The 26621-nt window shown below is 30.8% G+C and overlaps 7 protein-coding genes across 8 annotated transcripts; 3 read left to right on the top strand and 4 right to left on the bottom strand.

Annotated features, from left to right (window-relative positions):
* Nucleotides 1-1049: 1049 nt before the first annotated feature.
* L(3)72ab (U5 small nuclear ribonucleoprotein l(3)72Ab) lies at nucleotides 1050-8434 on the bottom strand. Its single transcript, XM_074249024.1, has 3 exons — nucleotides 8234-8434; nucleotides 7849-8012; nucleotides 1050-7474 (listed from the first exon to the last, which is right to left on the bottom strand). Exons 1-3 carry the CDS (start codon nucleotides 8276-8278, stop codon nucleotides 1276-1278), a joined length of 6408 nt encoding a protein of 2135 aa, XP_074105125.1. The 5' UTR covers nucleotides 8279-8434; the 3' UTR covers nucleotides 1050-1275.
* Nucleotides 8435-8579: 145 nt separating this feature from the next.
* Nucleotides 8580-10761, top strand: Holn1 (CD2 antigen cytoplasmic tail-binding protein 2 homolog holn1). The gene is made up of 4 exons (XM_074249037.1): nucleotides 8580-8883; nucleotides 9038-9201; nucleotides 9378-9564; nucleotides 9838-10761. Exons 1-4 carry the CDS (start codon nucleotides 8697-8699, stop codon nucleotides 10356-10358), a joined length of 1059 nt encoding a protein of 352 aa, XP_074105138.1. The 5' UTR covers nucleotides 8580-8696; the 3' UTR covers nucleotides 10359-10761.
* A 565-nt stretch (nucleotides 10762-11326) lies between these two features.
* Nucleotides 11327-14610, bottom strand: LOC141531309 (fatty acid hydroxylase domain-containing protein 2). The gene is made up of 5 exons (XM_074249038.1): nucleotides 14175-14610; nucleotides 12945-13065; nucleotides 12341-12772; nucleotides 11610-11882; nucleotides 11327-11507 (listed from the first exon to the last, which is right to left on the bottom strand). Exons 1-5 carry the CDS (start codon nucleotides 14197-14199, stop codon nucleotides 11342-11344), a joined length of 1017 nt encoding a protein of 338 aa, XP_074105139.1. The 5' UTR covers nucleotides 14200-14610; the 3' UTR covers nucleotides 11327-11341.
* Nucleotides 14611-14734: 124 nt separating this feature from the next.
* On the bottom strand, nucleotides 14735-16375 carry Pfdn6 (prefoldin 6). Its single transcript, XM_074249041.1, has 3 exons — nucleotides 16155-16375; nucleotides 15329-15524; nucleotides 14735-14985 (listed from the first exon to the last, which is right to left on the bottom strand). The coding sequence occupies exons 1-3, from the start codon at nucleotides 16213-16215 to the stop codon at nucleotides 14865-14867; spliced, it is 378 nt and encodes a 125-aa protein (XP_074105142.1). The 5' UTR covers nucleotides 16216-16375; the 3' UTR covers nucleotides 14735-14864.
* A 536-nt stretch (nucleotides 16376-16911) lies between these two features.
* Nucleotides 16912-22110, top strand: LOC141531302 (uncharacterized). 2 transcript variants are annotated; one of them, XM_074249029.1, is made up of 5 exons: nucleotides 16912-17248; nucleotides 17817-18320; nucleotides 18617-20812; nucleotides 21101-21472; nucleotides 21549-22110. In XM_074249029.1, the coding sequence occupies exons 3-5, from the start codon at nucleotides 18636-18638 to the stop codon at nucleotides 21964-21966; spliced, it is 2967 nt and encodes a 988-aa protein (XP_074105130.1). In that variant the 5' UTR covers nucleotides 16912-17248; nucleotides 17817-18320; nucleotides 18617-18635; the 3' UTR covers nucleotides 21967-22110. The 2 variants fall into 2 exon arrangements, with proteins under 2 accessions (XP_074105130.1, XP_074105129.1); XM_074249028.1 differs by lacking the exon at nucleotides 17817-18320.
* A 145-nt stretch (nucleotides 22111-22255) lies between these two features.
* On the bottom strand, nucleotides 22256-24264 carry LOC141531307 (glucose-fructose oxidoreductase domain-containing protein 1). Its single transcript, XM_074249036.1, has 2 exons — nucleotides 23741-24264; nucleotides 22256-23236 (listed from the first exon to the last, which is right to left on the bottom strand). Exons 1-2 carry the CDS (start codon nucleotides 24222-24224, stop codon nucleotides 22563-22565), a joined length of 1158 nt encoding a protein of 385 aa, XP_074105137.1. The 5' UTR covers nucleotides 24225-24264; the 3' UTR covers nucleotides 22256-22562.
* Nucleotides 24265-24557: 293 nt separating this feature from the next.
* On the top strand, nucleotides 24558-26594 carry LOC141531311 (small ribosomal subunit protein eS10). Its single transcript, XM_074249040.1, has 3 exons — nucleotides 24558-24709; nucleotides 25306-25449; nucleotides 26217-26594. Exons 2-3 carry the CDS (start codon nucleotides 25306-25308, stop codon nucleotides 26550-26552), a joined length of 480 nt encoding a protein of 159 aa, XP_074105141.1. The 5' UTR covers nucleotides 24558-24709; the 3' UTR covers nucleotides 26553-26594.
* Nucleotides 26595-26621: the final 27 nt, after the last annotated feature.

Below are 26621 nucleotides of genomic sequence, written 5' to 3'. Positions count from 1 at the left end.
TAGACCATTTTTGCCCGGAGGAAACTCATCTTACCCCTTAAATAAAGTGAGTAGCTCATTTTAATTTAAAAAAAGTCAACAAAATTATAAATATTAAATAAAAAATTACTACAAAACTTTTTAAAAATGTCTTACCTCTCTAATCATCAGCAAATTTTTGGAGAATGATGTAATTAATTTTACTCTACTACAATAACATGTAAATTTAAAACAATGCAAGCAAATGGTGTTCCGCAAGGAACAATTCTGGGCCCTCTATTGTTTATTTTATATATAGATGACATTTTTTATACATTGCCGGAGAATTCTCTAGTTGCTTATGCAGATGATACGGCAATTCTCTGTACTGGGAATAGCTGGATTGAAATTAATTCAATTTTGAATAATTGGCTTGTAATACTTGATGTCTGGCTGCGCGATAATCAACTCTCGCTTAACATTGATAAGTCGACATATATTACCTTTGGTAGTTATAGAGATAGTGTTCCTGTCAATTATACATTAAAAATAAACAATAGAGAGCTTCTTAGAGTTGAATATTGTAAATACCTAGGATTATTTTTTGATACGCAAATGAAATGGAATATACATGTGAATGAATTGACTAAAAAATTAAGATTCGTTGTTTTTCTCTTTTACAAACTTACCAAGGTTGTTAACATTACTGTATTAAAAAGTGTGTACTATGGGCTCTTTGAAAGTATCATAAATTATGGGATAATTGCGTGGGGTGGAGCATACAATAACGCCATTAAGCCTATCATAAACATTCAAAACCACATGCTGAAATATTTTGAGGATCAGGGTGTTCTGAGTTTACCGCTTGATATTAAGAAAACTTTTATTGTAAAAGCTCTGACGCGATACTATCATGAGTGTAAAGAACAATATAATGCTAAAGAAACCAGAACTAGATTTAAGTCGATATATCCTCCTAAAATTAATAAAAGGATTAGCGTTAAGAACGCTCAATATGTGGCAATAAAATATTTTAACTTATTACCTAATAATCTTAAGATATTAAATTGCAGTAAAAAAACGCTAAGATATAAGATAAAAGATTGTATTAAGAATCTGTCATTGTAATAGTACAAGAAATTTGTGCAGTATTAACATTTTCTCTAACTATTAAACTATTTATGCATTTTGTATTATATATATTTTAAATATTATGTAAATTAAGATATTTATCTAATATCTAGCTCTATGTACAGATGCTTTTGCATCTCTATAGACCTGTATGCTAGAATAATAAATAAAAAAAAAAAAAAAAGCTTATTCCGAATCAGAGTGAGAACTTCCTTCCGATTCATATTCTCCAACATTTAGAGTAAATTTATACTCTTGATCGCATCCTAAATAGGCATCACTCATGAAGTACAAAGTGTATGAATGTTGTCCTACTGCAGGAGCAACAAAATCTAATTTAACTCTGGCTTTTTGTTGCAAGTTAACTCTTTTAATTGACAAAAGTGAATTTGTTTTAGGATCTCCAATAACGACCCACCAACCTTCCTCGCGTTTTTGAGGGAAGAATGGTGCGACAACTGGTCCACCAATATCGTCTTCACGCTCTAATTGAACTATAATATTAACAGTGTTACCACAGCGAATTCTGTCCTTGTCTTCAATCTCGTACGACATCTCGATATTAGGATAGCGATTGCAAAATTTAGCAATATCCATCATTTGAGCATCAGTCATCTGTAACAATCTATTTCTGTCTTCATCATCTAATTCCATCACGTCAAATACGGTCTCGATTTTCTTTTCCGTACACCTCTTAATTGTTTCGGCAGTGAAATGGGGTAATTGTTTAAGCGTCGAATCCTTGGACCACATTGCTTGAGTAACCATTTGGGCAAGTTCCATAGCGGCAACGGCCGGTGCTAACCACCCCGAAGAACTTAAAACATCTACACATGCTTGGATTAATCTTATCGCCTTGCTTAATACATATTCCGTATCTTTTTGTAATTCTGGACCCAACTGAATTCTTGACAAATGAGCTTGCAAGAGTAATTGGGCTTTAACCTGTGGATCAGCCATTCTTGATACTTGAGGTGCATGTGGTAATCGTTGTGCCAAGCTTTTCAATAGATTTTCTTCACGTTGTCTCACAGGAACAGATTGATACTCAGCAGCCGATGATATTATCTCAAGTAACCCTCGAATTTTAGTTTTGCTGGTGAGTGAATGACTAAACAATTCAATTGTCGCGTAATTTATATAATAATAAGCAGCGATCATTCCTAAGTTAAGAGGTAGTGTATCCATTTCGTCTTCAACTGCAACACATTTGGCTTGTTCAAGATCACTCAGTGTCTGTTCAACTAATTCTGACAGATAATCTGACAAATGACGATGTGTCACTCCTTGTAGGGCGTAATAATTTGGATTTTGTGTTAAACGCCGATATAGGAATGTCCATGTTAAATAGTCAACTGCGTCTTGCTTGTTTTCAATTGTTTTTGTAACTATTTCGGCATTAAAATGATCGTGAAGACCATGGTTAAGATGACTCTCAACAGGAAGTGGTTCATTTAAAAATTTTTTAAAGAAATCTTTCTTGGAATTCTGACACAATAATACACATTTAGCATCGTCATCTTCTAGCGGTCTGTTGGCACGAGCAACCATTTGTAGTATGTCAGTAATTGGATAATCTTCATAAGCATGTGTTTTACCATTGTAAGACTGAGTGTCCATTACAACTACCAAGTGAGAACTGATGGATAAACCCCAGCATAGATCACGAGTAACAACAGCAACTTGAATTGCACCACTGTCAAATAATTGTTCAACCAAATGTCGATCGTCAGTGGATAAACCTTCATGTAAATAAGCAACACCTTGTGATAATGTTTCTTTCAATGTCTTATCACTCATGCGATCTAAAAATGGTTTTATATCAGCTTCTTCAGCGTGGAAGAATTTTGATGGTTGACCTTCGGCAGCAGCAAATGTAAGAATGTCAATAGCTGTTAATCTTGCTTGTCTTCGGGTTGGAACAAATATAATTATTGGTTTTTTTTGTGCATGACGTAAAATAGCATTGTATACGGGTTTGGCCATAGCAGCTAATCTTGACGCGTTGTGAGTTATATTTATACCTTGTACATGAAGTTCTAATGGCACTGGTCGCACTGATGGATGGAAGTTAAATGTCGCAGCAGCAGGGGCACCAAGCCATTGAGCAGCATCTTTAGCATCTGCCAGTGACGCTGAGAGAGCAACTATTCGTGTTGGTTTTTCCAACTGTGCTGATATGTAACGTGCTCGTGAACAAGCTACTTCAAGTATAGGGCCATCTTCACCGCCGATCAACTGCAATTCGTCGACAATAAAAAGTTGGATATTTTGGACATTTTTACGTTGCTTCCAACGCCGTGATAATACGTCCCACTTGTCGGCAGTTGTTATTACTATATGAACCTTTGCAAGTAATTTTAAATCTGTCCCGGTTTCACCGGTCAATAAAACCACTTTTTTACCGAGATTACGGCCAAATTTAACAAGCCAATCTGCGTACACTAATTCAGCAAGTGCTTCTTTAGTCACCATGTAAACACAACGTCCATCCGGATTTTGGGAAAATAATCGTAAAATAGCAAATTCAGCTATTGTCGTTTTTCCTGAACCTGTTGGTGCACCGATAAATACATTATCATTTGAATTATAAACAGCATTAAAAACTTGAGTTTGAATTGGATTGAATTGAGGAAATTTGTCTACATATAATGCTTCAAATTTCGGATTTCGCAGGGCTGTTATTGGCAATGGTTGTAAATCAAGTAATTCAGTTGGAGGTAAATTTTTTTCTGGCAATATTAAATGACGGAAACTCACTGGTAATTGAGATTCTGCACCAATCCAACGATCTGAAACAACTCGTAAAAAGTATTGAGGTGGCAAAGGTTCAAAAACTGGTACAAAAAATTTAATTAGATGATCATCAGTTGCGAATTTGGATTTTAAAAGAAAATATTCGTGATGTAAAATAACTTCTGAATCAACATCTTCAACCAAAATCCAAAATGCTTCTGATGCACCGTGAACTTTTTCATCCCATTGAAAATCTGGTGTAATAGTTAATTCAATACGTAATGTTGAACGAGTAATAGGTTGAATGTGTGTCGCCAATTCAAGTTTTGGAAATTGACGTATATATTTGTGAACAGTTTTACCAAGTTTTGGTACTCGAATTAACTCACCAATTTCATTAGGTCCTAAATCATACAATCGTTCCCAAGGAAAACTTTTCTTTTCAATTTTCTTAACAATTTCTTCAGGCATTTTTCTAAATTGTCGCAATGGTGACATTGACTGCCAAATTCGTCGATCAATCATTTTACATAGAGCCAAACATTTATCTGCCAATTGTGCCCATCCACGGAATAAAACAATTTCAAAAATAGCTCTCATTAAACGTGAAGCTGACTGTGTAACAAACACCATGTCTGACATAAGAGCAAATCCTTCAAGTTTTAATTGAGAAATGTAGGCTTGTAATAAAACATTAACTTTAGCGCTTGGTTCTTCAATGCTCTCCTTAATTGGTATTGGAACTCTTTCCATCAATTTTTGTAGCTCTAATTTTTCTTCTTCTCTTACATTAAGATGTTTAAATTCACTCGATAATGAAAATACTCTGAATAATTCTATTTCACAGAGTGTTTTTTTCAACAATTGATTATATGTCGACATTGTTTCGTGAGTACAATAATAATGAGATGCAATTCTACCGAGTTCAGTTGCCTGAAAGTTTCCAGATTTTCGATCATATTTAATTAAACCACTACGATCGAGAGCTACAGCTGCTGAATGAACGAGATCTGCACGATGTAATTCAAGAAGTGGGTCTTCTTTTAGTTTATCATGACTAATACCGTATAAATTTGGACAGCGTAGCATTCTGATGTATAAGTATGTGTATCCAAGCCAAACTACCGCATCACGAACATTTTGAATAGTCCCCAGGACAATTTCAGCATTCAACATGTCGGGCATTTTTGATATTAACTGAGATTCAATCGGTAACTGTTGATTTAAGAGTGATAGATAGTATTGCAGTTCACTGTGGTTGGTGATAAGAATACCTTCACCTTTAGTATCATACGTAGGACGACCAGCACGACCCAACATCTGTAATACGTCAAGAGCTCCTAATTCAACCCAACGACCCTTTTCAGGGTTATATATTTGAGTACCTTTGATAATAACGGTGTGAGCCGGAAGATTAACACCCCAAGCCAACGTAGCAGTTGAGACAAGCACCTGAATATGTCTATCAGCAAACAAATCTTCAACAAGGGTACGATCAACTCGAGTCATACCAGCATGATGAATAGCAAATCCATACGGCAGTAAATCTTTTAATTCTTGATTTTTTACCTCGTTTGATTCACTGCGTAATACTTCCATAGTAGTTGATTTTTCTTTAAGAAAATGTCCTAATGTGTCTTTTTCCAAACACATATCTCTAATAGCTCTTGCCGTTTTGCCAGTTTCTTTACGCGAATGAACAAAAATCAAAATTTGATTTTTTCCCGCATGCTCCATTGTCTTCTCATAAACAATTTCATTCATAACTTGAAAACGTTTTAAAGCTTTTTTCTCTGTAACACCAATGTATTGCTGCTCTAGGGGTACTGGACGATAGCTGTTGTCGAAATAAAATAAACCAGTCTTAGGTTTGATACGTAAAAATTGGGCTACATCTTGATAGTTAGGTAGAGTCGCAGACAAACCGACTAAACGAACATCTTCTTGGGTTGTCTCAATATTTCGAATTGTTCTTGCAACAAGAGACTCTAGTACTGGACCTCGTTCATCATGCAGTAAATGAATCTCATCAATAATAACTAATCTTACAAGTGATGTAAATGTTTTTTCACCACCTTTACGTGTAATAATGTCCCATTTTTCTGGTGTACAAACAATAATTTGTGTCCCAGCTATTTGTTCACGAGTCAATTGATGGTCACCAGTCAATTCAGATACAGTAAGACCGTAACTTGCTAATTTTTTTCCAAAACTCCCAACCATTTCTTGTACAAGTGAACGCATTGGTGCTACATAGATAATTTTAAACTGATCTACATTAATAGTTTCATCTGAATTAACATATTTACCAATTTCCCGCATCATACACAATAATGCGACATTAGTTTTACCTGCACCTGTTGGCGCGCAAAGCAATAAATTTTCATCGCTATCCAATGCGGTCCGATATAAACGACTCTGGATTCTGTTTAATGTTTTTATTCCTTCAAAAGCTGGTTTAACGTACTCAGGTAATTGATCAATAGGAATCAATTTTTCATGATCTTCAAAAGGCTTGGATTTCAAAGCTGGCACATGAACTTCTTCATAACCTTTACGTTGTTTTCGGAAGCTTCCATCTGGTAATTGACAGCGCTTATTAGCCATAAAGTGAGAACCTTGAGCAAACGCTAAATCTTCTAAATCAATAGTATTTCTTGTTCCTTGTATTTGACCACCTGGACCTCCAGTGTCTTCATTTTCCTCTCGTCTTTTTCGTTGTGTTCGGGCTTCCATGGTTTCATCAGCATCATCATCTCCCTTTCCAGTATCCAATTGCCGTAAAATTTTTGCCAAAATGGGATTATCATTCATTTTATTGCGTATTCTTTGTCGCTCAATTTCTGACTGTGATGAAGCTAACATTGTGCAGTAAGCGATCATAAAACGATATTTTTTCAATTGTTTAATGAAGTCGAAGCAGTCATAACCAAGAAGCAGGACGAGAGAATTTTCACACTCACGTTCATCTACAGCATCACGAAGAACAGCTAAAACTTCAACAGCACGTGCTTGTGACACTATAGCATCGTCATAAATTCTACTGAGTCGACGTTGCAGCCAGTAAGCATCAATATCAAGTGGGTGTAGTGGTTTCTCTTTTTTGGTTTCTTCTGTTCCTCCAAGATTTTCTGCATGTATAGCACGGTTGTCATTAGCCTCTTCGCCTTCATCTCCATCATCATCGATTTCTCGAATTTCTCCATGTGCATCTTCAAGATCCTCTTCACTGCTCTCTTCAAACTGTACATTTATACCATAAGTTTCATCAATATTTTCTTCATTGGTTACTGGTTTATCCTCATTGCCGAAATCTGTTATTTTTTTACCTAAATTTACCAACAAAGCAAAACGTTCTTCAGCTAAAATACCACCTAATAGTAATTCCGTTTCACGCTTCTTTTCTTTTTCCTTTAATCGATCGTTCTTTAATACAGCGAGGACTTCATCCGCCGCACCACAGAGAATATCACGTGGCTGGTCACCGATTGCTTCTTGTATGAAACTTAACAATACCTCATAGGTTTGTCGCGTCTCTTGTGTTTTTGGCCGGTAAACAATAGCAGTTATCTCATCGACACTTTCAGATAGTAACGTTGCTCCTTTCATTCTAGTAAAATCATACTGTGCTTCATCTCGTTTTTGACGTCTAAAACAGAAAGAAAAATGAAAGGTTTTTTTTTCTTTTTTTAATTTAAAACTAGATGTTAACTTTTCATTTCTTTTTTCTTTAAGTTATTGAAGAAAAATTGATTCTGTCTTAAATCGCTGAATTAAAAATCATTTGTGTATTTTTTTTTTTTTTTTTTTTTTTGTAAATTATAACTGTTCTAATTAAAAAATTGAAAATTTTACTGCTCAAAAGTCTATTTTTGATTTAAATTAAATTAATTCTAGTGATAAATTTAGAGTAACTATAAAAATCTGAAATATTATTTATATTAATAGAATATATAATTTCATGAAATTTTTTATGATAATTTTATAAATATTAATTATTAAAAAATAATGAAGAATACTCACTTGACTTTACGCTCTTCAACTTTACTGGGTTTAGTTCTTTGTGCTCGATCACCCATCTTAGTCCCATCCAACTTGCCCACAAGGGACATAACTTCACCGGTAGCTTCATCACGGCTTCGCCTTTCAATTAATCGTACGTCAGCTTGTAATACAAGATTCGAGTTCTGAAATTTATAAATAATAAAATTAATAATTAATCGAAGCCAAAATTAAGTATAAAATAAAACGTAGTGAACAAATTCAGTACACAACACAACCCCAATATACACAACTATAATAGATTTGATTATCTAGTATAAAACAAAAATAAATTTCTACTGTTAAAATAAATTAATTAAATTAAGTGTTATTTACTATTAATATTAATGTTAATTATCATACTTACAGCTTTATATTCGTATTGCAATTGACGGGCCGCCGCATCAGCCATGGTGATAAAATAACTGTGTTAATAATTTAAACGTTTTTAAACGTAAACCAAAGATTTTAACCTCACACACTTGAACAACTAACGCTTGTGTAAATATCAGTATATTCCCTTCGCTATGGTTTGTAGATGTCATGATTCATGAAAGGAAGCTTTAACCTAAGTTTATGTGATGACATCTTGCTAGATTTATGATCAACATTTTCTTTAGAATCAGTCCACTCCGTTGGTAATAAAGAACTCGATCAGGTGGTAATAATTTTTTTCTTATAGTGTTTTTTGTGTTTGTGTTAGATAGTATCACAATACTATAATATAATTTAGATTAGTTAAATACTAATTATTGAAAAAATAGTTTCGTAATAAATTTATAGAGAATAAAAAAAATATTGTCATTTGTATATTTTACTAATTAATCACAATGCCAAAACGTAAGTTAAACGACGACGATAACGACGTTTTAAGCCACGAAAGAAATTTATCACGAGCAGTTGGATCATCGACAATTGATCAAAAACCAATTAAAAAGCATACGTTAGATTCAGATGAAGAGGATAATGATGACGATGAAAACAAATACAATGTTATGGATGAAAATGAAATTGAAGGTAGACTATATTTACATTTTTCAACGTGATAATGTATAATATCATAAATTATTATTTCTATCATGCAATTCAGTTTTGTTTACTCTGATTCATTGTAATTTTCTATTCATAATATATAATTTAATTTACTTAACAATATACTTTTGGTTTTCAGGAGTTGAAGATGGACCAATGTCGAAGGAAACAAAAGTTGGTTTTACAGCATTTAACATGAAAGAAGAGTTAGAAGAAGGACATTTTGATAAAGATGGACATTACCTATGGAAAAAAGAAAAACAAATTCGTGATAATTGGCTGGATAATATTGATTGGGTTAAGGTATAAATTACTTTTTAAATTATTTAATTATTTAGCATATAAAGATTTACAATGATCAAAATATTCAGTTAAAGCATATACAATAAAAGTTTCTTTAAATTTCTCTCACTAGATTTAATTTTTTTTTTTTATTATACATATTTAACTATTTATGTTAATAAAATTTTTTTCTTTAGGTTGATTCAACAGAAGACAGTAAAACCGATGTCCCAGAAAAAACTGAGAAAGGTCTAGGTGATAGCGATAGTGATGATGACGATGACAATGTAACGCCCGGATTGTTTGACCCAACTGAACTTTACAGACAAATTTTGGAATATTTAAAACCCAGAGAGACTGTATCAAAAGCATTGTGCAGGCTTGGTAAGATATACTAAATGTTTTTTTGTTATTGAATTTATTTTACATTTATGAGTAGTCGTCGTCCGCTTTATTTAATTTACTAAGTATAATACAGATAGGGAAAAATAAGAAATTAACTCTTCATTTATTCTTTAAAATTTTACATTAATTGGAGTTGAATTTAAAAATTAAAAAGAAAACGATTATTTGTTGACTTTTATTTAGTTGGACATTGCTTAAGGGATTATATCTAGTTGTGAGTCTAAAATAACGTTTTTTTTATTATTTATATAGGTAAAGGGAAGAAACAAATTTCATCAGCTGAAAGATGGAAACGTAAAAAAGCCGGCTTAAGTGAAACTGACGAGAATTCTGAAAAAATTATTAAACTCACTGAGTTGTCCAATGAACTATTGACACGCACCGGAAATATGGACATTTACCAAGAAACTTATGAGGCAATAAAGTATAAAATAAACCAGGCGGAGAAACATTCGCATCCTGCAAAACACGAAGCTGAATCTGATATGTTCGCCGATGACTTTGATTCGAAGGCAACGGAAAGTAATACATCTGGAACTTCAAAATTTGATGAAAATAAAGAGGCTGAAACACTGAAAGGAGATGAAGAAGTGAAATGGGAGCTGAAGTGGTCACAAAATGATGATGATAAAATAAATGGTCCTTATACGTCAGAACAAATGCACACGTGGGCTAATGAAGGCAAATTTAAAAAAGGAGCTTGGGTCAGACGAGTTGGGCAAGCTGGTCAATTTTATAGTGCAGCAAGGCTCGATTTTGAACTCTATTTATAGTTATTTTTTTTTTCATTTATCATAAAAATTTATGAATAATTAAGAAGTGTTTTTTATGATTTGTTTTTAAATCATTACTTTCAATAAAACGCATTTTTCGAATTCTAAAATTGTTCATTAATTGTTATGTCTATAATTTTTTACGTTATTTAAAAAAAAAGATTTGAAACCTATTGTCTTTAATAATTCAAAAAAATTTAGAGAAATCTCCTGCTAGGACTCTTTCAATAATCAGAAGATAAATGTTTGCAGGAAAAACATGTTGATCTGATGAAAATCAAAACAAATTTTGGTATTCGTTACCCGTTTCTGCAACAGACTTGTCCAAATATCGCTGTTCATCAGATAAAATTTTATATATTTAAGCAAATAAATTATTATGATTGTATAAACGTAAAAAAAATTGTCTAGAATCATTGAAATTGCCATTTATTTCATTCAAATTCCTTCAGTATTTGAAAATAAATAAAATTGTTAGATATGAGGACTTAATTAATTTGTGACTACTGAATAGAAAAATAATTCTAATTACAGTTTCTAAAATAGCTTAAGTCTTTAATCATTTAAAGTCTATAAAAAGATAAAATAACGTTAATAACTTGCAATTTTATAATTATATTATATTTGCAAAAACTATCACAAGTAAAGTATCATCTATATTAAAAATAAAATATTATTATTTATATGAAATAAAAGTAAATAGAATAAAAAAAAAAAAATACCAAATTAGAATAATGCAAAAGACTCGATGTTTCACGCTTCAAAAATATGTACATTAAACATAAAAAGAATTTCCAAATTATCAATCTTTCTTTCAATGTTTTGTTGTATATAACAATATTGTATAAAATTATAATTATCAATTATATAATGAAGACCATTATTATCTTAATAATAATTAAATATTATATTAATAAAAGTAAAAATTAAAATAATATCATAATAATTATTATGAAAAAGGAATAACGTGATTTAAAACAAATTTATTTAGATTTATTGTACTTAATTTCATCATCCGGAAATGCTTCTCTCGCGGGTACAAGACTTAACATCATAACGTGCCGTACACATGCTCGGGAATTGCGAAATTGGGTATCAGTGCCATGAAGACGATCTAGTACACCTAAAACTCCATAACACTGATTAAATCTGAAAATTCAGAAGAAATATTTTTGGTATAATGAAGTATTTATAAATAATAGGAAATAAATTAAAAAAAAAATTTATGAAAGTAGAAAATTATTAACGCACTTCAGATGATGAAAATCATGTGCTTCCGGTGATGGGAAAAACGGCAAATGATAGCCAGAATGTGCGTTCAAAGTTGACAAGATAGCCAGAGAAAACCAGAGCCAAGCTGTAGCAACATGAGAGCCAACAAGAAATACTCCAATAAACGGTGGAACTAAATTAGATCCAATATGCTCCAGTGGATGGCAATAAATTGCAGTTACGGCGATAGGTGCTGTCCATTGGTGATGTTGCTTGTGGATATATTTATATAAATAACGACCGTGTAGTAATCTGGTATAGAAATCAAAAAGATTAATAGTCATAAAAATCAAAAAATCAAATAATTAAATTTATTTTTAATTATCATATATTCTTTTCATTTAAATTGATAAAAAATAAAGTATTATAAAAAATAATAGTTATAAACTTGATGATATAAAAAAATAAAATTATAAAACTCTTGAAAATCTTGAAAATGAAAATTTAAAAATAAAATTTTTTTAATGGTTCATTTTTAAAAAATTTTGAAAATGTAAACCTAAATCAAATAAGATTTTTTTTTTTTTTTTTTCCAAATTATTCAGTCACATTTTTTAATTTTATTGAGTGACATGTATTTAAAATTCTACTGAGATTTGAAACTTTTTTATATTACATCTTTTGGAATATTTTTAAATTTAGGTATCTCAAATAAATTAGATTCTATTTAATGCAAAAAGATCCATTTAAGATTCTGATCTAAAATTTACCTGTGTGAATAATAGAAACCAATCTCCTCAAATAGAATGTGAATAGCTATTTCAACCAGTACCCAATGAAAAGTTGGCAATTCACGGACTGGTGGGTACCCTCGCCATTTCATTAAATGGTAACTCAAGTATACAACTGGAAGACCGACGATTATTTGATTAAATAGCACTTGGGCGATAACTTTGAGTAATGCTCGCGTATCAACAGGCTCGTTGGTTCCAGGTTGAACTTTATAACGTCGTAATGCACTAGGACGATTCGATATGTCTAAAATCGTATAAATTCCTCCAAATAGCCAGTAGACAACAAATGTCAACGATAAGGAACCGTAAACCCATAGGGTTTGAGGATCATCGCCAAATTTATCGAGGATTTTATCCCATTGTGCTTGCCAAAAGTCGCCTGATGCACCCCAAAATCTCTGTAAGTGCCTGAAAATTCATTTAAAAATTAAGTAAAGTACAGTACAATATTTGTAATTTAAATAAGATTAAAATCTAATATTTTATACTTTTAACTCTTGTAAATATTTTCTGCAATACTAGAATTGTAAATACTTTGTCAAACGAAAAAAATTCTTCGTTAATTACCATATACACTTACCAAGTTAATGAATTACAAAATGCAGCAAAGCCAATGACAACAGTACCGATAACAAAAAGTACACTCCTTATACTCGATAACAATGTTGATGGTACACTACTTTTTGATTCTATCATTCCATCTGAAATTCAAATTACAACAGTTAATCAAATGATCCTTATCTATATACATATCCCTGATTCAGAAAGATGATTTGAAATGATTACATTTATGTTAATTGTATATCTACATAGTATTCAAATTAGATGCTTTTAAATTATTTCAAATCATTTTAAATCGTTTCAAATTAGATTTCTTAATCAGGGATAAACGAGATACCACTGACTCATCACCAGATCTCCGAAAATATTGGACCGATTCATTTGAAATTTGGCATAGGTACTCCTTTCTCACCGTAGACGAGAGATAAGAAGGGATGTTACGGAAATCCCTTCTTATCAAAATCGGAAATTGATTTTCATATTTTTGCCCCCCACCCCCGACCGTTACCATGGTTACCGTTGCTATGATTATCGTTACCATGGTTACCGTTACCATAGTTACCGTTACCACAGTTGCCGTTACCATGGTTATCGTTGCCATGATTACCGTTACCATGGTTACCGTTGCCATGGTTAGTAGCGTTACCGCGATTATCGTTACCACGGTTACCGTTGCCATGGTTACCGGTGCCATGGTTACCATTGCCATCGTTACCGTCGCTATCTATAAATATAAAACAAAGTCGTGTTAGTTACACCATTTATAACTCCAGAACGGCTGGACCAATTTTTATGAGATTTGATTTTTTGGATTTCTCTTCCGGAATAGGATAATATCTATCTTCATTCATTCATCTATCTTCTATATATAAATATATAAGAGACTTTCTATATATATATATAGTCACTCTTCACGATATCTCTGAAATTATAAAGCCTACACAGAAAAAACAAATTTCTTGGGCCAAGAAAATTTTAAGGAAGACAAAATTTATTTTGGAGCAAGAAATTTAAAGTTTCGATCTAAAAATGCAATTCTATTAAACGCCCAGCGAAGCGGATGGGTAACAGCTAGTAATATATATATAAAAAAAATATTTTCATTTATCATTATTTATTTTTGTACCATGTTAACTTGACAACTGATATCAACAATTCTATAGATCTTATCTTTTATTGGTTACACATTTTTATAAACAATTCAACTCATTTATAATAGAAAGAAAAATTAAAAAAAAAAACGTTTTACCTTTACAAGGTATTTCTGCTTTCATTTTAATGTTTTTTTGTATTGATTTTTTGTTTATAATTCAAAGTTTTATCATCTATTATCTATTATATTGTTATTGTTATTGTATTCTTATGATTGTAATTTATTTTAACTATTTTAACTTCCAACACTTGTATTGCGAACCACATCAATAAAACACGTAATATACAACATTGGCAAATGCGCAGTTGCTAAATTACACTATCACTCAATTGGTCGTAAGATCGTTGCGTCATTTTACAACAGGACTTTTTAAAAAGAAAATATTTAAATAAAGAATGACTAATTTTCCTAATTAGTCTCTTTAAATAATTAATTAAGGGTAGAGTTAATAATATTATTAACTAAAATGTTATTGTTTCAAGAAAAATCAATTTTTTTGATTAAAATTTTTTAAATTTGAGTTTTCCCGCCTGTTATGTCGATAGTAATTTATCAATAAATAATTCATTGCAATTATCTGTTTGAATTATTACTTTTATGATAAGCAAGTTTGTTACAAGTATTTTTTAATAGTAAGACCAAGAGTAAGAAAACTGTTTTTAATTTTCAGAATAATTATTTATTTAGTTTAAACGAAAATATTAAAAACATGTATATCATGAACGAGATTTTTGATAGACAACTGAATGACTTTATTTTTAAATTCAAAAATACATGGTTTGCTTTTTAGGCTTCTGCAGCAGCTTTTTGTTGAGCCATTTGGAACATTTGTTGCAATTTATCAAGACTTTCACGTTGACTTTCTTGTTTAGCATCTAAATCATTGATTAAGGTGTCTACTCGTTTTCTAAAAAAAAAAAAAATTTATAGAGAAAACAATTTAGTATATAAATTCACTTATCATTGTGTCATTTAATATAAAATAATTTCAGTCAATTAAATATTCCAGATAATTATGACAGTGAATGAAATTTAAGTAACTAAATTCTAATTTTACGTCTTTAAAAAGAAATTCAATTTAGAATGAAAATTTAAAGACTTGGAACATTTTATAAACTATTTAATTTGCGTAAATTATATGAAAATGATTTATCAATTATTTTTATCGCCAATCAAATATATAATTGATCTTATCCAAGTATTCTTAGAAATAAAAAATTATTATGTGATTGTACTCAATAGATACTTACAATTCATTAGTAATAAATTCAATACGTTTATTCACGTTTTGTTTAGCTTCATTCAAATCTTGTTTTATCAATACTGGTCCAATTAATTTAAATACTTCATTACTGGATTTCAGCAAATACAATTCATCTTTCACAGTTGTTGTTTCATTTAATTGACCATCAAGTTGTTGACGATTTATCAACGCCTTGTGATAATCTAATGAAAATAAAAACAATAATTAGTGAATTAGTATCAATCGACGTGTTCAATAATATCATTTAATTAGAGTATGGATGTTATATTGAGTCACCTCCAGGGTTCATAAGTTTTTTGGTATCCGTATGATGTCACTTGGTAAATTTTTAATTTTATTTAACAATTGAATTAACTCTAAAAAATTATTTTTAAAAAATTGCATTTTTAATTTTTTTTAATTTCTAAATGTCATTGTTTTTTCTTATTTTTTTGCTATAATTTATTTGTTAAAAAAATTATTTAATATCTGCTAAATTAATTTTCAAATTAATAAATATAATTTCTTCATTATAAATTTCAAAATAATTGTTTTTTTTTTTTGAGAACATTATATTTTTTAAAAAAAATTAAATTGCAAGTGTCAATCAACTAGCCTAGTGTCAATAACTGGGTCTTTTACCTTACACGAACATGTAATTTTTTCATTCGTTAATTTATTTACTTATCGACTTCAAGATATAATTTTCAAATTGCATAGTTTTTTTTTTAATAAGTAACAGAAATGTTATTTCCTATTTACTAAAATTTGCTTAATTAATTATTTATATTTTTAGAAAACTAAAGTAAATTTTTTGGAGAAATATAGGTTACCTCGTTGAATTTGTTTATAAACTTCAACTTCATTTTGTAATTTTTTTTGTAATTCTTCCATTGTCCCAGAGATTTTTTGTACAATTGATATACGTTACTTTTTTTTATAAATTATAAATAATTTTTTTTTATACAAGACAAATTATTGTAGTATTTATTAAAACTAAAAATAAATGGATTTTGATTTAACGATACAGTAAGGCTTCGTAAATACCATGGAGACTAGATAAAAACAAAAGGAGTAAAATGAGAGGGCGTTATTATCTCTTTTGAAATAAAACGGCGGGAAGTTAAGACGATGGTTTCAAATAGAATACAATGAATAAATTAATTTGTCAGATAATAATAATTATTATTATTAATTATTAAAAATAAATCAAACAAATGTTTAATCAAATTTCAATAAATTGATAAATGAAATTCGAAATATTGTCAGTCTGACTAGTTAACTGCAGCCCGACAATTTATTTCGATCCAAAAATCGCGGTACTGTAGAAGTCACAGTAAGCTGAAGTGTGTTCCGTTCGAACGGTGTAATTGACTCTATACTCCATGTCGTGACCTGTGAAATGGCGTCAAAATCGATCTTCACGCCATCTTGGATTTTAATACTTTATTATTTTTATATCGTCATCAATTTTTATTAAAAATACAATTGAAGTTTCTCAACTTGGTAATACTAGTAGATATTCTACTTAGGGTTTTACACTACAATCCTCTATTACTCAGTATCAAACCAGTATGTATACATCCATTTTGCACTTTATTATTCAATATTTTTTACACTTCATCATCGCCGTACTTTTTCATTATAATATTGGTTACTTAATATATATTTAATTGGTTATTTATTTTTTGTAAGGACTTATGCATTAATAAATTACAACTATTCGTATCGAAAGAGGAGGAGAGGAGACACAAATAAACATTCAGGACACTTCTCAAATACTTGGACAGTACCTGTCGTTTTATTATTCGCCTTGGTGGAATCAACGCTTAGAATCAACAATTGCAGGAAATCAGCTAATTAATTTTATTCTATTTTCTGCAACTTTGGATTGGGTTATACATCACGGACTTCCGGAGTAAAAAAGGTGAGATCATTGTTAATACCACTTTTTTAAACACATAATGTAATTTATCCGGTAATCATTGATAAAATTTGATATCCAATAAAATCCATAAAAGTTCACAATAATCCTTAATTAATTTTAACCACTTATGATCGGATTAATAATTATTATTAAAATTTTTCTTTTTTATTATATTTTATCGGAGAAATTTTTAGAATTGATTCCATTGTCACATGATAATTTATCGAGATGAGTAAATATACAATCGTCCACTTGATAAGTATTATGGTTGCACAAATGCTTTGCATTTCTGTCATTTTTTTTTTTTTTTAAATCAAATGTACAAACTAAAATTACTTCGGTTTAATAAAAAACAGAAAAATTATATTTTATATTTTATATATACAATCAGTATTTAAAAATTTATAATCTAAAAAAAACTCTTAACCTTCAAATTTAATTATTTTAATAAAAATCAAAATTTTAATGTTTTTTTTTTTTTAAATAAAATTAAAGACTATGATTATTTAGGATTAATTATTGTTTAAACCTGTCTCTTTATCAGTATGTCCAAACCAAATTCTTTCAGGTGAAAAAAAGTTTACTTGCTCTAGTGCAGTACCCAAAAAGTTTAAAAGTTAAAAAAAAAGTTTTCTTTTGCTTTGTGTTGTGTTTGAAATTGTAATCAAGTTATAAGTAAAGTAAAATAAAGTAAAGTAACAGAAAGAAAATTATATATAAACTCAGTTTCGTTGAAAAAAAGTATGTAATATGATCTAATGTAACACAAAAGTTTGTTTGATGAAAATGTTGGTAAATAAAAACCAAAAAAAAATGTTATAATAATAATAACAATAATAATAATAAAAAATAATGTTGTGTCGAAAAAAATAGTATCAACACGTCGAGTTTTTGAGTAAAGTATCAAATAGTTAAAGTATACGAATAAAAATTAAGTAAAGTAAATAATTGAAAAGTAACGAGAAAAAATCAAAGTCCGGGTTTCTGATGTGTCGTAAAATATTTAAAGTGTTACGAATAGCGCGTGTTGCGTCCTCAAGAACAAGTACTGCACGAGCATTATTCGACACAGGTAAGTTTTATTCGTCGGTTACGACGTATAGACACGTTGGTGCGATCCTTTCGTAGGTATGATCGCATAAAAATGATGATTATTTTTATTGCCATAAAAAATAATAATTACAATATTTTTTTATCACTTCTCTATCATATTGTTATAATAAACTTTATTGTTGTAATATTCTTATTATTTGATACAATAATGTCAAGCCACACTAACTTGTTCGGTCTTAGTATACCGAGGCTTTCTTCAGCCAACGTAAATTTAATAAATTCTACTTTTTTAAAATAATTTAATATATTTTACAGGGTAAAGTAAAGTTCCAGTATGTCAGATTCTGGCTCTGAGAATTCTTCAGATGGTTATGAAGGTCATCGTGGACGAAAAACGCCACCTGGTGGTGATGATTTATCACCTGGTTATGATCAAAAGTCAAGTCCGAAATCACCAATGAGTTCAGCTCCGTCTTCACCTCATGCCAAAAGTCCATGTTCTCCACCGGCATCTCCTCTGTCACCCCGAGAAAGGTCGCCAAAATCTCCAAGTGAACCAGCGTCGCCTCAATCATCTCCTTCTCATCAATCACCTAGATCTCCACAATCACCGCGATCTCCTCGTTCTCCAAAATCTTCTCGCTCAAGACGCAGTTCCGTTAAATCAGGTAGTTTATCTCCAAAATCTTATCATTCCGGTAATTCCATTGATTCACCAAGATCTGACCGTAGTTCACCACCAGCATCACCTGTAAAAAATTCAGATTCTTATAGAGGTACCGTAGGTCCAAGTTCTCCAAAATCACCGAGAAATGATAGAGATACTCCAAAATCATTTACGTCAGATCCGCCTTCACCACGTTCACCGAAGTCTCCTAGGAATACTGGCTCTAGAGATAGTTCACCTAAGTCTTTATTATCAGGACGTAGTTCACCTAAATCACCGGTTTCTGGACAGAGCTCACCGAAATCTTCAAAGTCTGGTCGTGATTCGATGACAAACAATCGTTCACATCGAAAACGATCTCCTCATGATAAATTTAATCACAAAAGTGATTCTGACAATAATTTAGATGGAGAACAAATTTCAGATGGTGATATTGATGATGAGCCGGAGCTTAAATCAAGAGCACAACCAGTGCCAATGACACATGGAGAAGATTTGTCCGATGTTTCAGATCTTGATAGTATGGACGGCGTTGAAGAGCCTGAAGAGAGTCATGATAAAAGTAATGCTCGAGAATCAAATAATTCACGTACGGAAGAGCAGAAAGATGATAAAGATGAAAAAGTATCGGTTAATATTGCTGAAGAGAGTGAGCAGCTTGATTTCGAAGCCGAGGGACAGTGGAAAGATGATCGTGAAGATGCTCAATCTGAAGCACCGTCTAAAGAATTTAAAGATTCTAAAGATAAAGATCTTAAAGATACAGATAAGACAATTGAAGCTGGTGAAATAAATGATGAGAATGGTAAAGACGACACGGAAGATGGTGAAAAAGTTGAATCTGAACTTGAAGAAGGTGAATTAAGCGATGGAGATGACGCGCGTCCAGAAGAAACAGAACCACGACCAGTGTGTCGTTTTTACAATCGCGGACAATGTACATGGGGTGTAAGTTGTCGTTTTCTTCACCCTGGCGTTACTGATAAAGGTAATTACACAATGTTTGACATGGTAAGACCTATGACTTATCCACCACACCCGAGTGGGGCTCACGACTTCCGACCTCATGTTGAACGACCAAATATTCGACCGATGCCAGGTTATCCATCCGCTCATCATCCACCAAAGAGTGGTGAAGAATTTCCACCCGAGTCAGCTTGGGAACGTGGTCTTCGTCATGCTAAAGAAATGATGCGAAAAGCGAACAAACGTAAGGAAACAGATATGGACTTTGAAGAAAAGAAAATGAATCTCAGTCTCGGTCAAGAAGACGTGGATCGCGATGTAGGAGGTTATTATGTAAGACCAATGAGTCCAGCCGAACCACTTGTTGAAAGATGGCCTCCACGAGAAGCTCCTCCCAGGAGAGTTCCACATCCCCGTATGACTCCTGAAGTTTACGATGAGCCAGAAGGTTATTCATATCCACCCTCTGGTCCTCCTGAGTACTATCGGAGAGTTCAATATAAAGTTGATCATCCACGTTCTTCGGGACCAGAGTACCGAGAACGCGTTGAACATCATCCTATACCTCGCGGTGCTCCTCATTCTATGTCTCCGCCGCCGATGCGTGAACGAGAAAGAGAACGTGATAGAGAGCGTGATTATTATGAAAAGTATGAGAAAAAACACAAGAAACCATCTAGGGAAGTTATTGTTGAAAGAATTCCAGTTGCTAAACCTTGGCGAGAGGAAGAGCCACCACCAGCAGAGCGTGGACGCGGTGATGAATGGGCTGATCCATGGATGAGGCGTAAATCACCTAGTGCTGTTCGTCGTAATCCATCTTCTCGTCGACCCAGAAGACAATCATATTCATCTGGATCATCGTATTCAAGCACAAGGTAAGATATTTATCATTTTATATTTTTTATTTTATTTTTTTCTTTTCCATTAAAAATAAATTAATATTTGATGAGAAAAAAAAGTTGAAGAATAATTAACATATTTTATTAAAAAGTTAAAAAAAAAAAAAATTCAAGTATATCTACTGTTTGTAAAAAAAAGCTCGTTGATCAAAAACAGTTTGAAATTTAAAAATCGAATATCACTTTTGGTAACTCCTTTTATGAATTAAAAATATGTTATTTATCTTGAAATAGAAATAAAATACAACTGACTAATGTTTTTAGCTCCAGTCGTAGTTCAAGCCGCAGTAGCTATTCCTCTTATGACTCTTTGTCCAGGTCCCGTTCCCCATCTCCTTCAGTCCGATCTAGAACCCATACCAAAGGAAAATATCCTCCATCTTCACCTCCTGCCGCAAATTCCTTACCAACGTCACAATCACGCGGTGCAATGCTGATGAATCCACCTGCGCCATCACCACGTGGTGGTCCTAAAGGTTCTATTTCACCGACTGGTACTCTTCATCGACGTGCTGGACTAAATCCACCAGCACCCAGTCCTTTAATTGCAACGCGACATCATGAAAAAAGCAGAGATAAAGCTGCACTTGCTGCTGCCGCTGTTGCTAAAGTTATCAAAAGTCGTTCACGATCAAGGTTAATATTCATTACATTATTTTATTATATGATATTATTTTATTAAGTATTAAAAATTTTTGAATGTTTAACAAAGGTCTTCACACAGTAGCTCCGGGTCAGAGAGCAGTGGAAGTAGCAGTGATTCAAGTGAATCAAGTTACTCATCAACATCATCGATTGAAATTAGACGAAGGAAAGCTATTTCACCTCAAATGCGTAAAGAATCATTAAAAGTTAACGAATCCATCAAAATACCTAATTCAAAACCACAACCCGTTAAACTTACTCTTAAACCACAAAATAATATACCACCGCCAAAAAAAATTGATCGTAGTGCCACAATAGCTGGTAAAAAAAGACCACTTGAGTCACCACCTGCATTAGATAATAAAGCAAGTGTTGCGGCAGCAGCCGCCAAAGCTGCGAAAAAAGCTAGTTCACGCCGTGAAGAATTACTCAAACAACTAAAGGCTGTTGAAGATGCGATTGCACGTAAACGATCTAAAGTTTAAAAATAATTTTGTTTTTTTCTTTTTTCCCCGATATTTTATATGTGTAACTCTGGCGATATTGCAGCAATTTTGTAGTTGCATTTCTTCGTTATTAAGATTATATAAGTAACAAAAAAAAAAAAAAAAAATTAATCATTTATATAATTCTACTGATCATTCAATTAAACAATAATAATAGTAAAATACAAAAATAATAATCATAAAAAAGAATAATTTGTACACTTGAAGCAGTTTTTTTTTTTGCTTTTACGTGCTCTGTATTATTAAAATTATTAATCACAAATATTTTATATAAATATACATATAAAAACAATAGATTAGAAAATTAAATAATTGCAAACTGGAATGGATTAATTATCGAAGAAATTATAAAAAATTATTTTTTTTTTACTATTCTAAAACTAAATTTAGTCTATAGCTCATACAACCGTACTTTGTTTTAAAAATTTCTCCCGTAATTAAAATTTTTAAATAATTAGTTAATAAGTTAGTAAACAATTTTAATACTGTCTATGTGAACAAAGTAAAAGTTCATTATTATAATGAAAAAATAGCTTTATAGATGCGGTTTTTTTTTTTTAATAAAATAAATTGAATTAAATTGAAATCGCAGTAGCACGTACTGCAGCACTTAAAAGCGGATTCGGATCAGGTTCTTCCGTCAATATTGTCACTTTAGTCCATTCACGACGTTTATTACTCTGTCTCAGAGCATCAATAACAGCCTGAATGTACAGACCATCCTCAAAAGTAGCAGCTTGAGATACTGGTTCTTTAATCCACCCTCTTTTATCTTCTACCGGTTGAAAAGCTTCACGTAGAGCTTCAATCATTTTTTTAAGTCCTTTAATATACGGTCGTGGTATTGAATCTGATACACTTGGATAACAATTTTGTAAACATTCTATATCTCGATAAAGTATTTCTTCTTGACCATTACGACAACCATAAAGATCACCACCTCGTACAAGTAAATGACCATTTACTCCACATATTAAAACCTCTTGTGTTAATTGACCCTGAAGATGATTGCTCAGCGTTGCTGTTACTAATGTACCACCTGTTAATTCGATCTGAAAAGAACAGAAATCCGGCGAAGTAACACGGCGTATACCGTTAATATTACTTGTAGTTTGTGTGAAAGTCTTAACAACAGCATGAACTCTTGATGCTTTTTGATTTAATAAATGAAATATCAAGTCTATGATATGACTACCAACGAGTGCTAGGATACCACCACCCATTGTATCATCACAAAGCCAGTCATATGCTGTAATAAAACGTACAATAAAATTATTTTTTGATTAATTGAATAAATAACTAAATAAAAAATTTTTAATTATTGTATTTATTTAATGACACTAAAGTTGACAGATATTAAAAAATTTTTTAGAATTTTTTAGCAATTTAATTATTTAAAAAAAAAATATTATTAAAAAAGTTCCACATGTAAAAATGAATAAAAATTACAAGTGAAAATTTTTTTATTGTAATTGATTTGTTAAAAGAAATTTTTTAAATCAACAGCTGACAGTTAAAGTTTCAGTATTATTTTATAACATTAAACTTAGCTGTTACTTGACAATTTTTTAATTTTCTTTAACAAAAAAATTATTTTTAAAAAATTGCATTTTTAATTTATTAAAATTTCTATAAGTCAATTGTTTTTTTCTTATTTCTTTTGCTATAATTTATTTGTCAAAAAAAAATTAAAACAATTGTAAAGTGACAGCTAAATTTAATGTCATGTTATTTTATTTATTTAATAATTTACCATTGCGTAGCAGACTACCCATTTGAACTCTAATGTCAATAACTGTGACAGGACCACCTAGATAGCCATCATCCAGAGCAGTCTTCATTTTCATAAACGCTGGAAGGAACCTAAGACTATGATTTACAATGCTGATTAATGAAGGGTAATACTGAGCAGCACGAACCATTTTTAATGCCTCACTCTGGCTCAATCCAGCAGGTTTATCACACACTACATGTTTACCAATTCCCAGTGCTTTCACTGCTATCTGTGCATGCAAACTTGGTGAACACATTATAAATATAAGATCCACATCTTTACGAAGTAAAACATCATCAATACGACTAGTATGGAATGGAATGTCAAGATCTTTGGCTACTTGTTCAGCTTCAGCAAGTGTCCGACCCCATACAGCTTCTATTTTAAAACCTTTCTCTCGTAAAAATGGTACTATCATACGAACAATACTTCCTGTGCCAAATAAACCAATTCCTGGTAACATTATTAACTTTTATTTTTGATCATTTATCACTCAATTTTTTTTTTTTTTTTTTTTTTTAATTATAAAATAAATGGTTAGATTATGTTAATGAATATATTTTTAATAAATTATAAAAGTTTTAGAATACTTTTTTGATGAGATCATTTTTAACTTATAATAATAAATAATTTTTAACTTTTAATAATAAATAAAACAAGTATTTATGTCAAGTCAAATCTGTTTGTTTGTTTGACAACTGTTTTATCGACTAAGTCTGTGATGATTATGTATAATATTAGTTTGAAACTTCATAGCGGCGTTAAATGTTAAAGGACAAAACACTAAACGGCTTATCGACTGGTGTTCTTGTTGGAAAAAGCTACGTTCTAAGTTCATGCTTAACAATATGTCTTTTCACGATACCTTCAGGCATCTAGCGTGTCATAACGCTGATTTTTTAATATAAATCTTTTTAAAAGTCGGACATCCGATAAAATTTATTTAAAGTAAGATGCATATTTAATTTTTTATTAATTTTCTATATTATGAGGCTGTTAATTTTTGTGTCAAATCTAAAATTTTTGCGATTTTATCTTACAAAAAGTAAATGTGTTTTAACGAACAACCTACAAATTTTTGTTTGAATAGATATTTTAAATAATTATAATTTTTAATTTCCTAGTTTATCTTAGTTTTAAATTATTAGTTTAAATTTTCATTTGTGTGTCTAGCATTTGTTTAAATTTCACAGTTCAATAAAATATAATTGTCAGTGGATTTTTAACAAACTAACCTACGTTAATTGATGTCATGTTGAATTTGTGTCAATAAATATATGTTTTACACGTGTTTACCCTAAAAATTAATGGTCTATTAGTATAAAATTAATTACAAGACTAAAAATTGTGAACATTCGTATATTTGTCTCCTATAAGTAAATAAACCTAATGTTGATGTAGTGCAAGAGACTTTTAAAATTTTTAAGTCCAAATTTTTTTGTAACAATTACTAACTTGTTATTGAAAACAAATTCTTGGATGTCTGTAATTTTCAGTGTTACGTATTGAGATCGATTAATTAATTTATATATTTTACTTTATAGATGTTGATGCCCAAGAAGAATCGCAATGCAATCTATGAACATCTTTTCAAAGAAGGAGTAATGGTTGCAAAAAAGGATTACCATGCACCTAAACACCCGGAATTAGAGACAATTCCGAATCTTGAAGTCATCAAGGCTATGCAGGTAAACAAATTAAATATTATTGTCCAATTAGAAGCAATTTTTTTTATTTTTCATGAAAAATAAACCAGGTTTAGAAAATTACTTTTTTAAATTTCATTTATAATTTTTTAGAAATTTCAAAGATGAAATTGTTTTAATAAATTTTTCTTGCTTTAATTTATTTGTTATAAAAATTCTGAAAATCATCTGATGTCTCTCAATTTTAGTATTATCCTTTAATTATCTATACGTTTAAAAAATCAATTTGAATAAATAATTTTAATTTAATTTTTTTGTTTTAAATTAAAATTTAAAAATCTAGCCGATAATTACTGTAAAGATTTAATATTTATTTTAGATGAAAATTAAGTTAGCCGATATCTAAAAATTTTTAGAATTTTTTTTTATTGAAAAATTATTTAAAAAACAGTAAAAGAAAAAATTTCACATGTAAAAAATTTTAAAAATTAATTATTAAAAAGAAATCAAAAAATTAGAAACGTCGACTAATTTTATTATTATTTATCGTTACCATTAAATGAAAAATTATTATTAAAATTAAATTAGAAAAAATTATTACAAAATAATTAAAAAAAATTTTATTTGTAAAAAAACTTGAAAAACTATACGTGCAATTTCAAATAAATATTATTTAGCTCTAATTTAATAATTAAAAAAAAATTTTAAATGTCGCCTAACTTTAGTGTTATAAAATAATTTATTATGTTTTATATTTAATCAAAATTTTAAATCTAATATTGATAATTTTTTTTCTTTTATTATTACAGTCTTTGAAATCAAGAGGATACGTAAAGGAACAATTCGCATGGAGGCACTTCTATTGGTATCTCACCAATGAAGGTATTGAATTCCTCCGTGGATACCTTCACTTACCTCCAGAAATTGTCCCATCGACATTGAAAAGACAACCTCGTCCTGAGACATCTCGCCCACGTCCCGCTGCTTCAAAGAGCGAGTCCTCAAGACCCGCTGAAGACCGTGCCGGATACAGACGTGGACCAGGTGGTCCTCCAGCTCCTGGTGACAAGAAGGCTGACATTGGTCCTGGTACAGCTGATCTTGAATTCCGTGGTGGATTCGGTCGTGGCAAAGCCCCTCAATAAATAATTTGTAATAAAATTGAAAATAAAATATCTTATTGAAAATTTTGTATTTTTTAATTTATCTTGATC

The sequence above is a fragment of the Cotesia typhae genome, unplaced genomic scaffold, assembly GCF_013202065.1.
Source record: "Cotesia typhae breed Kobodo isofemale line unplaced genomic scaffold, CoteBio_Ctyphae contig_5, whole genome shotgun sequence".
Classification (NCBI taxonomy): Eukaryota; Metazoa; Arthropoda; class Insecta; order Hymenoptera; family Braconidae; genus Cotesia; species Cotesia typhae.
This window is presented reverse-complemented; position numbering and strand designations above follow the sequence as displayed.